Source organism: Camelina sativa, chromosome 14 (genome assembly GCF_000633955.1).
Source record: "Camelina sativa cultivar DH55 chromosome 14, Cs, whole genome shotgun sequence".
In the NCBI taxonomy this organism is placed as follows: domain Eukaryota; kingdom Viridiplantae; phylum Streptophyta; class Magnoliopsida; order Brassicales; family Brassicaceae; genus Camelina; species Camelina sativa.
In genome coordinates, this window is record NC_025698.1 from 3646898 (window position 1) to 3658639 (window position 11742).

General features: G+C 39.3%; 4 protein-coding genes across 4 annotated transcripts in view; all 4 read left to right on the forward strand.

The window, feature by feature from the left end:
• Positions 1–3687, forward strand: part of LOC104739443 (magnesium-chelatase subunit ChlD, chloroplastic-like) — a 5142-nt gene extending 1455 nt beyond the window's left edge. The window contains exons 4-15 of the mRNA XM_010459789.2: positions 3–268; positions 375–498; positions 614–706; positions 1112–1207; positions 1605–1733; positions 1817–2023; positions 2290–2445; positions 2606–2713; positions 2791–2925; positions 3013–3171; positions 3263–3383; positions 3479–3687. Coding sequence (XP_010458091.1) covers positions 3–268; positions 375–498; positions 614–706; positions 1112–1207; positions 1605–1733; positions 1817–2023; positions 2290–2445; positions 2606–2713; positions 2791–2925; positions 3013–3171; positions 3263–3383; positions 3479–3564 — 1680 coding nt within the window. The 3' untranslated portion in view covers positions 3565–3687. The remainder of the gene's footprint in view (positions 1–2; positions 269–374; positions 499–613; positions 707–1111; positions 1208–1604; positions 1734–1816; positions 2024–2289; positions 2446–2605; positions 2714–2790; positions 2926–3012; positions 3172–3262; positions 3384–3478) is intronic.
• LOC104739444 lies at positions 3918–5746 on the forward strand. Its single transcript, XM_010459790.2, has 5 exons — positions 3918–4371; positions 4481–4531; positions 4930–5063; positions 5235–5335; positions 5471–5746. Exons 1-5 carry the CDS (start codon positions 4015–4017, stop codon positions 5632–5634), a joined length of 807 nt encoding a protein of 268 aa, XP_010458092.1. The 5' UTR covers positions 3918–4014; the 3' UTR covers positions 5635–5746.
• On the forward strand, positions 6021–9283 carry LOC104739446 (RNA polymerase sigma factor sigB-like). Its single transcript, XM_010459791.2, has 7 exons — positions 6021–6238; positions 6682–6863; positions 6954–7550; positions 7983–8213; positions 8359–8499; positions 8590–8790; positions 8887–9283. Exons 1-7 carry the CDS (start codon positions 6160–6162, stop codon positions 9172–9174), a joined length of 1719 nt encoding a protein of 572 aa, XP_010458093.1. The 5' UTR covers positions 6021–6159; the 3' UTR covers positions 9175–9283.
• On the forward strand, positions 9451–11742 carry LOC104739447 (violaxanthin de-epoxidase, chloroplastic; the record flags this gene model as incomplete). Its single annotated transcript, XM_010459792.2, is given in 6 exon segments — positions 9451–9664; positions 9912–10157; positions 10256–10422; positions 10523–10619; positions 10723–11117; positions 11204–11742. Coding segments are annotated over 5 exon segments (1386 nt in total). The 5' UTR covers positions 9451–9664; positions 9912–9944.

Here is an 11742-nt window from a genome sequence, read left to right on the forward strand (position 1 = left end):
AGGAGTCTGTGAAAAGGGGGACAACTGTTTTCCAACCTGGTCTTTTGGCTGAAGCACATAGAGGAGTGTTGTATGTTGATGAAATAAATCTCTTAGATGAGGGAATTAGTAATTTGCTTCTCAATGTATTGACAGATGGTGTTAATATAGTTGAAAGAGAAGGTATCAGCTTTAGGCACCCATGTAAGCCACTTTTAATTGCTACCTATAACCCTGAAGAAGGTGCTGTTCGAGAGCACTTGCTAGACCGTGTTGCCATTAATTTAAGGTATTGCTGGAGTTTTTTGAATTTAAGTGTAAAATATATGGTCTGTTTCTTTTTTGGTGATTTCCCAGTTCTTTCTCTTTTTACATCACTATGTTAACATCTGCAGTGCAGACCTTCCTATGAGTTTTGAAGATCGTGTCGCAGCAGTTGGAATTGCTACACAGTTTCAAGAACAGTGTAATGAGGTTTTTAGAATGGTAAATGAAGAGACAGAGACAGCAAAGACGCAGGTATCTTCAAATGAATTAAGAGATTAAGTACCGGTACAATTCCCCATTAGCAAAAGTTGGATGGGATGCTATGCTTCTTTTCTCGGTCATAATCCAGTGCGTTTTTTGACTGTAGATTATATTGGCTAGAGAATATTTGAAAGATGTCAAGATAAGTAGAGAGCAACTGAAGTATCTGGTTTTGGAAGCTGTCCGAGGTGGTGTTCAGGTATTGAACAAAAATTCTAAACTCTATCATAATGTACTCCCGGAAGAATAAGGATAAACACGAAAAAAGGACAAGATGCATGCAAGATAATGTGTCAACTATAGACTTCAACTAGTGTAGTCCTCAAACAGGAACTAGATGTAATGCACTAAATGGCTCAAAACAGTGCAGAAAGATACATCTAGATAGAGTTGAGTTGATTTATGACAAAACTGGATAAAGAAGGCTTCGTATTGAGTGCTCTTGTTGCAGATTTGACTATGATATTTCACCGTGTTATGATCATATCACCATAATAATATGTGTGTTTGCGACCTGTAGTTAATTCTAATTGCCTATTTTTTGTGGATGACTACCTGGAAATCGTTTAATACTCCTATCCCATATAACTAATTTATGATACAGGGACACCGTGCCGAATTGTATGCAGCTCGTGTGGCGAAGTGCTTAGCTGCAATTGAAGGGCGAGAAAAAGTCACAATTGATGACCTCAGAAAGGCCGTTAAGTACTCTTCTCTAGCTCATTCATTTTTACTGTTTTGTTCTTTCTCCAGAACGATCAAGCAAGCCATAGAGTTCTCTGGCAGAAACATTATTTCTTTAGAATTAGTCGTCAGGGTTTAGAGGATGATGCTCTAACATATCTTATATCCCTTTCTTGCTGATTTTTCAATTGCTTACTTATACTCATCTGATCTCAGCTGAAGAGCTTTTCTTTCGTTTTTCAAAAGAAATTAACACTAACAAAGTTTGTATGAATATATGTAATATATATTTACTGATGAACATTTTAGTAGAGATTTTAATTAGCATTGTAGAATGACGCTTTATGATGCCAATGTCGTATTTACGTCATTCTTCAGTTACTGATTAGCAAATGTGGTCCATTTTTCAATAGGTTGAACTGGTCATTCTTCCTCGTTCGTCACTAGATGAGACTCCACCTGAACAACAAAACAACCCACCACCTCCTCCACCGCCTCCACAAAATAGTGAATCTGGAGAAGAAGAACAAGAAGAAGAAGAGGTCAGTGGATGCGGTACATATTATTGTCTCTCGTTGCACACACGATCTAGGTTCTCTAAATTATAATTCATTTACCAATGTAGGATGAAAGCAATGAAGAAAATGAAAATGAGCAGCAACAGGACCAAATACCTGAAGAATTTATATTTGACGCTGATGGGGGTTTGGTGGATGAGAAACTCCTGTTCTTTGCGCAACAAGCCCAGAAACGTCGGGGCAAAGCTGGCAGAGCGAAGAACGTCATATTCTCAGAAGATAGAGGACGCTATATAAAGCCAATGCTTCCAAAGGTTTGCCCTCGAGAACAATCTCAATTCGGCTAGTCGAATCAAGTGTAGAGAGATGTCATTGATTTTAGCCTTGGCTCCTTACTTGAATCAATTTCTATATATGATCTAGCGTATTTACCTTAGGGGTTTCTTGGTACTTTTCTAGAGCACCTTTCTGTTGGAAATCGCTAGTTAGCAAGGCTCTCAAATGGCCACTTGAGGCTCGTTAGATAGAAGTGATCAGGCTCCCAAACATGCATAGTCCTTAACAAATTTCACTTTGACAGGGTCCAGTGAAAAGATTAGCTGTGGATGCAACACTTAGAGCAGCTGCACCATACCAGAAATTGCGCAGAGAGAAGGATATATTAGGAACTAGGAAAGTCTTTGTTGAAAAGACAGATATGAGGGCCAAAAGAATGGCAAGGAAAGCTGGAGCCCTGGTACTGAACCTTGTCCATGCATTACTTTGTACAAAATAACTTGTACTTAAAACAAAAGGATGTTTGGCATGATAAATTCGACAGTTTCCTTGATAGAAGCTTCAGTGAAAATATAAATAATATCTGATTACGCTTGTGTCTTACCATTGTTGTATGGCAGGTTATTTTCGTGGTTGATGCAAGTGGTAGTATGGCATTGAATCGTATGCAAAATGCCAAAGGTGCTGCACTCAAACTACTTGCAGAGAGCTATACTAGCAGGGATCAGGTAAAGGTTACTCTTTTGAATAGTAAACATGCTTGTTGCTAGTTCAGATGAGATTTATACACCAGTGATTGGTTTAGGTTGCGATTATTCCTTTCCGAGGGGATGCTGCGGAAGTGCTTTTACCCCCTTCTAGATCAATTGCAATGGCAAGAAATCGTCTTGAGAGACTTCCCTGTGGTGGTGGTTCTCCTCTTGCCCATGGTTTAACAACGGTATGTCCAATATGATGGTTTTGTTAGTATGAATATCATTATTGTGGGTCAGCATAATAATAACAATAATACTTTATCCATACTCAGGCGGTAAGAGTGGGACTTAACGCAGAGAAGAGTGGTGATGTCGGGCGCATAATGATTGTTGCAATAACCGATGGTCGAGCCAACATTACACTGAAAAGATCAACTGATCCGGAGTCTATTGCCGCAGATGCTCCTAGACCCACGTCCAAAGAATTGAAGGTAAACAGATTCTGCAGAACTCATAAAAGTGCAGGATAGAAACGAGCTCTATGTCCTTGATGGAGTGATTCCGAGTTTTTGTGTTGTTTAGGATGAGATTCTGGAAGTTGCAGGGAAGATTTACAAGGCTGGGATGTCTCTTCTAGTGATTGATACTGAAAACAAGTTTGTTTCAACTGGTTTTGCCAAGGAGATCGCAAGAGTTGCTCAAGGTTTGGTCTCTCTGCAAATTTTCTGAGATATGTTTTGTTTATAATATAATAAGCAGACAATAATCAACATTGTGTGTTTTGATTGTTCCGCACAGGAAAATATTATTACTTGCCAAATGCTTCAGATGCTGTTATCTCGGCCACCACAAGGGATGCGCTATCTGATCTGAAGAATTCTTGACTTTGTTTGTATGATTCTGGATCACAGTGTATATTCTAATTGTGCAATACAGTTCAGTCACTAAACATAAATATTGAAGTTTATAAGAAATGAAATTTTGTTTTAACATATTCTTTCAATGAATTTCGATTTTATTCGGTTGGTTGGTAATTGATTATGCATTAGTGATATATCACTGTTATAAACGACTGCGTACTTAGAAATAAACAGAGTCGAGCTCGAGTGTGAGCAAATAGTTGTGAAGAAGAAGCAGATGAATAAGATAACTGGTATAATCCCGGTTTTTACTAAACCATATTCTAATTTTGAGGCATATAAACCGGCCTGGACCGAATTAAAAGAAAACCGGACTTACCTACTTTGGAATTGGAGGAGGAGAGAAAGAAGTAAGAAGAGTTGCGGAGTAGAGGAGGAGGAAACCAACCAAATTCAGCTTTTCCCACAAAGACGATGATGATGAAATCTGTTTGCTCGATTTCTACAGCTCCATTGATTCGGTCGTCTCCATTTAAATCTCTTTCTCGAACAAGCTTGAATCATCGATTTACCCTCAAGAGTCCAGCTTCGCTCTACTTATCCCATCCAACAAGTTGCTGTTTTTCGAACCCATGGAGTTCTCAGGAATCATTGGATTCTTCCCATGGTGGAATGTCTAAGGCATCGATTAGTGTATTTGTAGGTGATTCGCTTAAAAACCTCAAGATGCAAGTGGGCAGCCCTGCTATTTCTCTGCATTCTATCAATCCATTAGCCAAGCTGAGTCTGAGTGATCAGGCATTTCTTCTATTGGCCTTCATCGCTTGCACGGTAAAGTAGTGTTGCCTCGTGTTTTGCTTTTGATCCTTTTTTTTTGTTGGTTGATTCATTGATAAAGGTTTAGGCTTTTTGATCTCTTGATGGTCCTCTGTTATTACAGACTTCAGTGGCTTTTACCAGTCTTGTGATTGCAGCCATTCCCACACTTCTGGTAAGCCTCCACATTTGTTACCACTGAAGAAAGCTTCTTTGTCTCAATCCTGTTTCTTCAGCTACCTCTCTCCTGGAATGTAATAATGAATGCTTCATCACTCAATTGAATACTGTATTAAGTAAATGGGTTGAGTATGAAAAACTATGACACAGTCTATGTTTTAAGTTTTGAGTTTAACACTGATACACTGACAGATAAACTAATACCATTAACTGTTGAATTCCACACTTCACTCTTCTTTGTATGTGTCCTAGCTTTGGTTCAGCTTTATGATTGTTTCTCTTTTGGATTTGACTTGACAATGCATGGTGAATTTCAGCTCAATATGTATCTTTGCAATTTGATTAAGATCTATCTACTCACTATATCGTATTTTTTTTTAACCCATCTTTCAGGCCATGGGTAGAGCTGCAACTTCCTTTGCGAAGTTAGCTGACACAGCACGCAAAGAGCTCCCTAGTACCTTGGCAGCCGTAAGGCTCTCCGGCATGGAAATAAGTGATCTTACTCTTGAATTGAGCGATCTAAGGTGATCACTAAAGCTCCTTTTTTTCTTTTACTTTTATTGCTTCAGATCATCTCAACTCCACAAGAAATGAATGTTACAAGTTTTAAAACAAGTAAACTCAAAAAATTTGGCATCTTTCCGGGAATAAGAAACTTTGTCTTATATATCATCACAATGTAAAAATGGTTTCAGCCAAGATATAGCTGATGGGGTAAACAAATCAGCAAAAGCGGTTCAAGCAGCTGAAGCTGGAATCAAACAGATTGGAACACTTGCACAACAGCAAACTCTCTGTAAGCTTCTAGTCTTTTGTTAATTGATACTGAAAAAAAAGCTCCCTTTTTTTCTCTGTTCATGGTGGCAACGTTTAGCTTCGCTCAAAAGATGATGATGTTATGATCTAATGGTAACCTTGAACTTGAATTCAGCAATGATTGAAGAGAGAGCAAATTTACCAGAAATATCGCTGCAACCTGTAGTGGCTGGTGCAGCCGAGAAAACTTCTCAAGTAATCGGCAGTGCAACCAAGAGACTGATGACCATCATAACCGGAGGGGACAAGGATGAAGAAGAAGATACCTTAGGCATTTAGAAAGCTTTTATCTATTATGAACAAGTCCTCCTTTAGTTGAATTTGGTATATTTTGTGAAAAATCTGATGTGTAAGACACAAAAGAAGAAATAACAGGTGAGTTTTTATTTCATCTTAAACGTCGTTTTGTAAGACAACAAACACAAGACATCGATAAAGAGAAGCTAGAAAAAAATTGTAATTATTTTCAAAATAGCTCCACAGTTATTATCAAGCCGACAAGACAATAAATATAAGAAAACAAAACATTTAGAGGACTATGCAAATCGGGTAATATAATACATAGGGAGGCGAGATTGGGCCAAACCAAGTAAATTACTCTAATTAGGCCCAAAGCAAAGTGAAAGTCAGAAGACAAAAGCTTTATCCTTTTCCGGTCTTCTTCTTCATCCGCCATCACCAGTTTTTTGCTCACACCTTTCTCTCTCTCTCTCTCTCTCTCTCTCTCTCTCTCTCTCTGCAATCTTCTTAACGGCCCCTTTCAATGGTCAGACTTGGCTTTCGAAATTAGCCAAGTGAACGAGCATGTCTTCTTGTCTTCTTCCTCAGTTCAAGTGCCAACCTGATTCCTTCTCTATTCACTTCAGAACCTCTTTCTCCGTCTGTTAGTATTTCCTTCTCTCTCCTCTCTCTCTCTCTCTCTCTCTCATTCGCATTCTCATGTCCAATTTTGTATTTGTTAGTTGGATTTGATTTTTGATGCTTAAGCTGTGATGCCTTCGATGCTAATTTCCTTGTAGTTGCTCTGTTCTTATCCGTTTGGGAATAATGCCTTAGGTGGATACTTTCTTAATATTTGTAAGTTAGCCTTGACTTGGAAATTACAGTTTTTAGTCTCTATAGTGTTTGATTGTTCTAGCTTAGAGTTTGCATTACTTATTTGATTATGAAATTCCTTGAATTGAATAGTAGACAATTTTAATAGAATCCCATCCGTGGTTCTGATTATAGATTATAGGTTGATTTCTCATGTCATTCTAATCAATTTGATATCTCATTTTCTCAAATGCTCACAAATATGTGGATGTGATTTGATGGTCAATGCAGCAAAGCAAAATAAGGGTTCAGTCTTTTTCCAACCGCAATGTGCAGTATCTACGTCTCCGGCATTATTAACTTCTACGCTTGATGTGGCAAAGCTTAGACTACCCTCTTTCGATACTGATTCAGATTCCCGAATATCAGACAGGCAATGGACTTTTACGGGAACCATTGGTCCTTCCACTGAGGTCAGTTATATTCCTACTCCCACATGCACAATGATGCTACTCTGTCTTTTGTAGCTGTGATTTGAAGTCCTCTTGATAAATTTCTTGTAGGCAAAATATTTAGAAGCTTTAGCCTCTGAAACACTTCTCACCAGTGATGAAGCTGTAGTTGCAGCAGCAGCAGCTGAAGCAGTGGCCCTTGCAAGAGCTGCTGTCAAAGTTGCAAAAGATGCCACATCATTTAAGAACAGTAGTAACAACACGAAACTGTTAATTTCTTCAACAGCAGACAAACGCTCCAAGTGGGACCAGTTTACTGAGAAGGAACGTGCTGGCATATTGGGACATCTAGTGGTTTCAGACACTGGAATTGTGAGTGCTAAAACCACTGCACCTGACTCTAAAAAAGAGCCGTCTGATGATTTAATATCAGAAAAACAAGAAGTTGAGCTTGTGGAGGAGCAACCTTCAGCGAGTTTAGCTGTGAGATCTACACGCCAAACTGAAAGGAAAGCTCGGAGGGCAAAAGGGTTAGAGAAATCGGCATCAGCTATTCCGTCTGTGAAGACTGGTTCAAGCCCTAGAAAGAAACGTTTTGTTGCTCAAGAAGTTGACCATAATGATCCTTTGCGTTATCTTAGAATGACAACAGGCAGTTCCAAGCTTCTCACTGTCAGAGAAGAACATGAGCTATCTGCAGGAATACAGGTTTGTCATCAACATTCCAAATTCTAAACTATCCACTTCCCTTTCTCTACATCGCGCCTGGTACATTACAAAAACTCACCCCTCTTAGGACTCTAGATACTTGGGCGTAAACAATGTTTACAAAATCTTTAAATGTGTAAGAATGATGAAATTAGTGGTTAGATGGTAGAATCCGAGGTCGGTTCTTTGTGCTTTCTATAACCATTATATCATCTGAATTTCTATGAAAGCTAAACTACCCTGGTAGGCTTGTCTCGAAATTTAATTTTCACTCTATTGTTTCTTATGGTAGAGCTCCTTCACCACCTGTTTGGCATTAATAGAAAATGGGATAGAGATGTTATTTAATGATCTGTTTCAGATTTATTCTTCTTCTCTGTAAATTTTCTTTATTGTAGTTTCTTGTTAACATACTTTGGGTCATACGTGTAGGACCTTCTGAAGTTAGAAAGACTTCAAGCAGAACTTACTGAACGTTGTGGCCGTCAGCCAACCTTTTCACAGTGGGCTTCTGCTGCTGGAGTCGATCAAAAATCTTTAAGGAAACGTATAAATCACGGCACACAATGCAAAGACAAAATGATTAAAAGCAACATTCGTCTCGTCATTTCCATTGCAAAGAATTATCAAGGAGCTGGGATGAACCTCCAAGATCTTGTCCAGGTTTGAGCTTTTTTCTTTCTAATTTTTCTGTAATAGTAACACCTGTTCCAGTACTGATGAAACTGATAGAATTGAACATCTTGCTAACAAACAAAAGTCACGGTGAACCATCATCTTGTTTAAAAAATTATCTTTATGATCACAGGAAGGGTGTAGAGGGCTTGTAAGGGGAGCAGAGAAGTTTGATGCTACAAAAGGTTTTAAATTTTCAACTTATGCGCATTGGTGGATCAAGCAAGCAGTGCGGAAGTCTCTCTCTGATCAGTCCAGAATGATAAGATTGCCTGTAAGTCATCCTAAATGTTTTCATTTGACATGTTTAAACAAGGTTCGGGCCTTTGCCTGATCATACAAATTTTTATGGGATGATTGGCAGTTTCACATGGTAGAGGCCACATATCGAGTGAAAGAGGCACGAAAGCAATTGTACACTGAAAAAGGTAGGCATCCAGAGAACGAAGAAGTTGCAGAGGCAACAGGGCTGTCTATGAAAAGGCTCATGGCGGTGCTACTCTCTCCTAAACCTCCGAGGTCGCTAGACCAGAAGATTGGAATGAATCAAAACCTCAAACCTTCGGTTTGTCCCTCATGACACAACAAACTCCATATAAATTAGCATAAGTCTTCTTGTTAGTTCAAAATAGTGATATGAGATAGGTGTGTAAATTTGCAGGAAGTGATAGCAGATCCTGAAGCAGAAACATCAGAAGATATTCTGATAAAGCAGTTCATGAGGCAGGACTTGGACAAAGTGTTGGACTCGTTGGGTACGAGGGAGAAGCAAGTGATACGTTGGAGATTTGGGATGGAGGATGGAAGAATGAAGACGTTGCAAGAGATCGGAGAGTTGATGGGAGTTAGCCGGGAAAGAGTGAGGCAGATAGAGTCCTCTGCATTCAGGAAACTCAAGAACAAGAAGAGAAGCAACCATTTGCAGCAATACTTGGTTGCACAATCATAATTTTTATCTTTTTTCTTCTTCTTTCAAAATGGAATGTTTTGTGCATAGAACCCCACCCGAGTATAACAACATAACACACTTCGCAAGCAGTAAATTATTCTTTTTAGCATTTGACTATTTCTTGTGACCAGCAGAGTTACACGTTGTCTTTTCCAAAACAGGTCACTGTCAAGTGAAAACATCTTTTAACTATTTAAAACCACACCAAATATCAAAGTTAAGATATTTCAGGTATACAACAAAACCGTCTAAGGACAAAACAAAGGAAAACAAAAAAAAGGAACCGGCTAAGAAGAGGCTGACGCCAAAAGAAAAAGGAAAAAAAAAAAAGTCAGGGTAGGGAGGCGTCGTTCCCACACCACACGGAAGAGCCTCCGAGTCTTATCCAAAGCAGTTCCTCACATCCCTTAATATCTTCTTCTCCGTCTCTGTCTCTCTTCCTTCCCACGGAGCTTTCAATCTTTGCTAACATCGTCTCCCTCTCTCAGAGGTTACACTCTTCTTCACTGAACTCTGAATATCAATTTTATCAATTACCCAAAATCACAATCTTTCAGCTTTGTTCTGTTTTTTTCCCCTGTTTTCTTGAATTATCTTTAATTTAGCCTGAACAACACACGTTCATGTCTACGAACTGGATTCAAGCAAGTCAATTTTATTAATCATGATATGTAGTAGTTTGTTTCTGTGGGGAAAGAGAGAGAGAGAGAGTAATTGTGGATTTTGGTATGGTTCAGGTAGTGCCCTGGGGAAGATTAGACTAGTGAAGCATGGCAGTAGCTACACACTGTTTCACTTCACCTTGTCATGACCGTATTCGATTTTTCTCAAGTGATGATGGTATTGGTAGGCTTGGCATTTCAAGAAAAAGGATCAATGGCACATTCTTGGTCAAGATTTTGCCCCCTATCCTAAATGCTGATCTTAGAACAAATGGGAGATCCTCACGTCCCTTATCTGCATCCAGGTCACGTATCTCTAAGGTAATCAATCAATCAATCCGGTTTTGTGTTTCATTAAATTTGTTATTTTGGATGATTGTTCAGCTGATTCCTTTTAACTTCACCTTCAATCGTGTCAGGGAATATTTGACATTTTGTCATTACCATCAAAAAATGAACTGAAGGAGCTGAGCACTCCGCTGCTGCTGAAGCTCGTTGGTGTTTTTGCGTGTGCGTTCCTCATAGTTCCTTCTGCAGACGCGGTTGACGCACTCAAAACTTGTGCATGCTTATTGAAGGGATGCAGGTAACTTTTCTTCGTTTGGTTTCTGCATCACTACTCTCCTCCTCAGTAGTTTATATATTTCTCATTGTCTGACCATTATGGAAGCCTAATTATCTGTTAGGATAGAACTCGCAAAGTGCATTTCCAACCCTGCCTGTGCAGCCAATGTTGCGTGCCTCCAGACCTGTAATAACCGTCCAGATGAAACCGAGTGCCAGGTTAGAAAGTTATTTTGATATATCATTTTGAGGCAGAGATATAGCTTGCTTATGAGAGAGAAGAGACCAATGATTTTGTTTCCAAATTCTGTTCTTATTTCAGATTAAATGCGGGGATCTTTTTGAGAACAAGGTAGTTGATGAGTTCAACGAGTGTGCTGTGACGAGGAAAAAGTGTGTTCCTAAAAAATCTGATCTCGGAGAGTTTCCTGCCCCTGACCCTTCTGTTCTAGTCCAGAACTTCAACATCGGAGACTTTAGTGGGAAGTGGTACATTACAAGTGGCTTGAATCCTACCTTTGATGCCTTTGACTGCCAGCTGCATGAGTTCCATACAGAAGGTGAAAACAAGCTTGTTGGAAACATCTCTTGGAGAATAAAGACCCTAGACAGTGGATTCTTTACTAGGTCAGCCGTACAGACGTTTGTTCAAGATCCTAACCAACCTGGTGTTCTCTATAATCATGACAACGAGTACCTTCACTATCAAGATGACTGGTAATAACATCTTGTATCCACCCAGGAGAAAGAGTTAGTCTTGCTTCTCTTCTTTTGCCTAAAAAGTTTTCACATGATTCTTGCAGGTATATATTGTCATCAAAGATCGAGAATAAACCTGAAGACTATATTTTTGTGTACTACCGTGGGCGAAACGATGCTTGGGATGGATATGGTGGTGCGGTTGTGTATACGAGAAGTTCTGTATTACCCAATAGCATTGTACCAGAACTTGAAAAAGCAGCAAAAAGTATAGGCAGAGACTTCAGTACATTCATTAGAACAGATAACACATGTGGTCCTGAACCTCCGCTGGTGGAAAGACTTGAGAAGACGGTGGAAGAAGGGGAAAGAATAATCGTAAAGGAGGTTGAAGAGATAGAAGAGGAAGTAGAGAAGGAAGTGGAGAAAGTCGGTAAGACTGAGATGACCTTGTTCCAGAGATTGGCTGAAGGATTTAATGAATTAAAGCAAGACGAGGAGAATTTTGTGAGAGAGTTAAGCAAAGAAGAGATGGAGTTTTTGGATGAGATCAAAATGGAAGCAAATGAGGTTGAAAAATTGTTTGGGAAAGCTTTGCCAATCAGGAAGGTCAGGTAGAGAAGAACCATCATTGTAGTTCAAA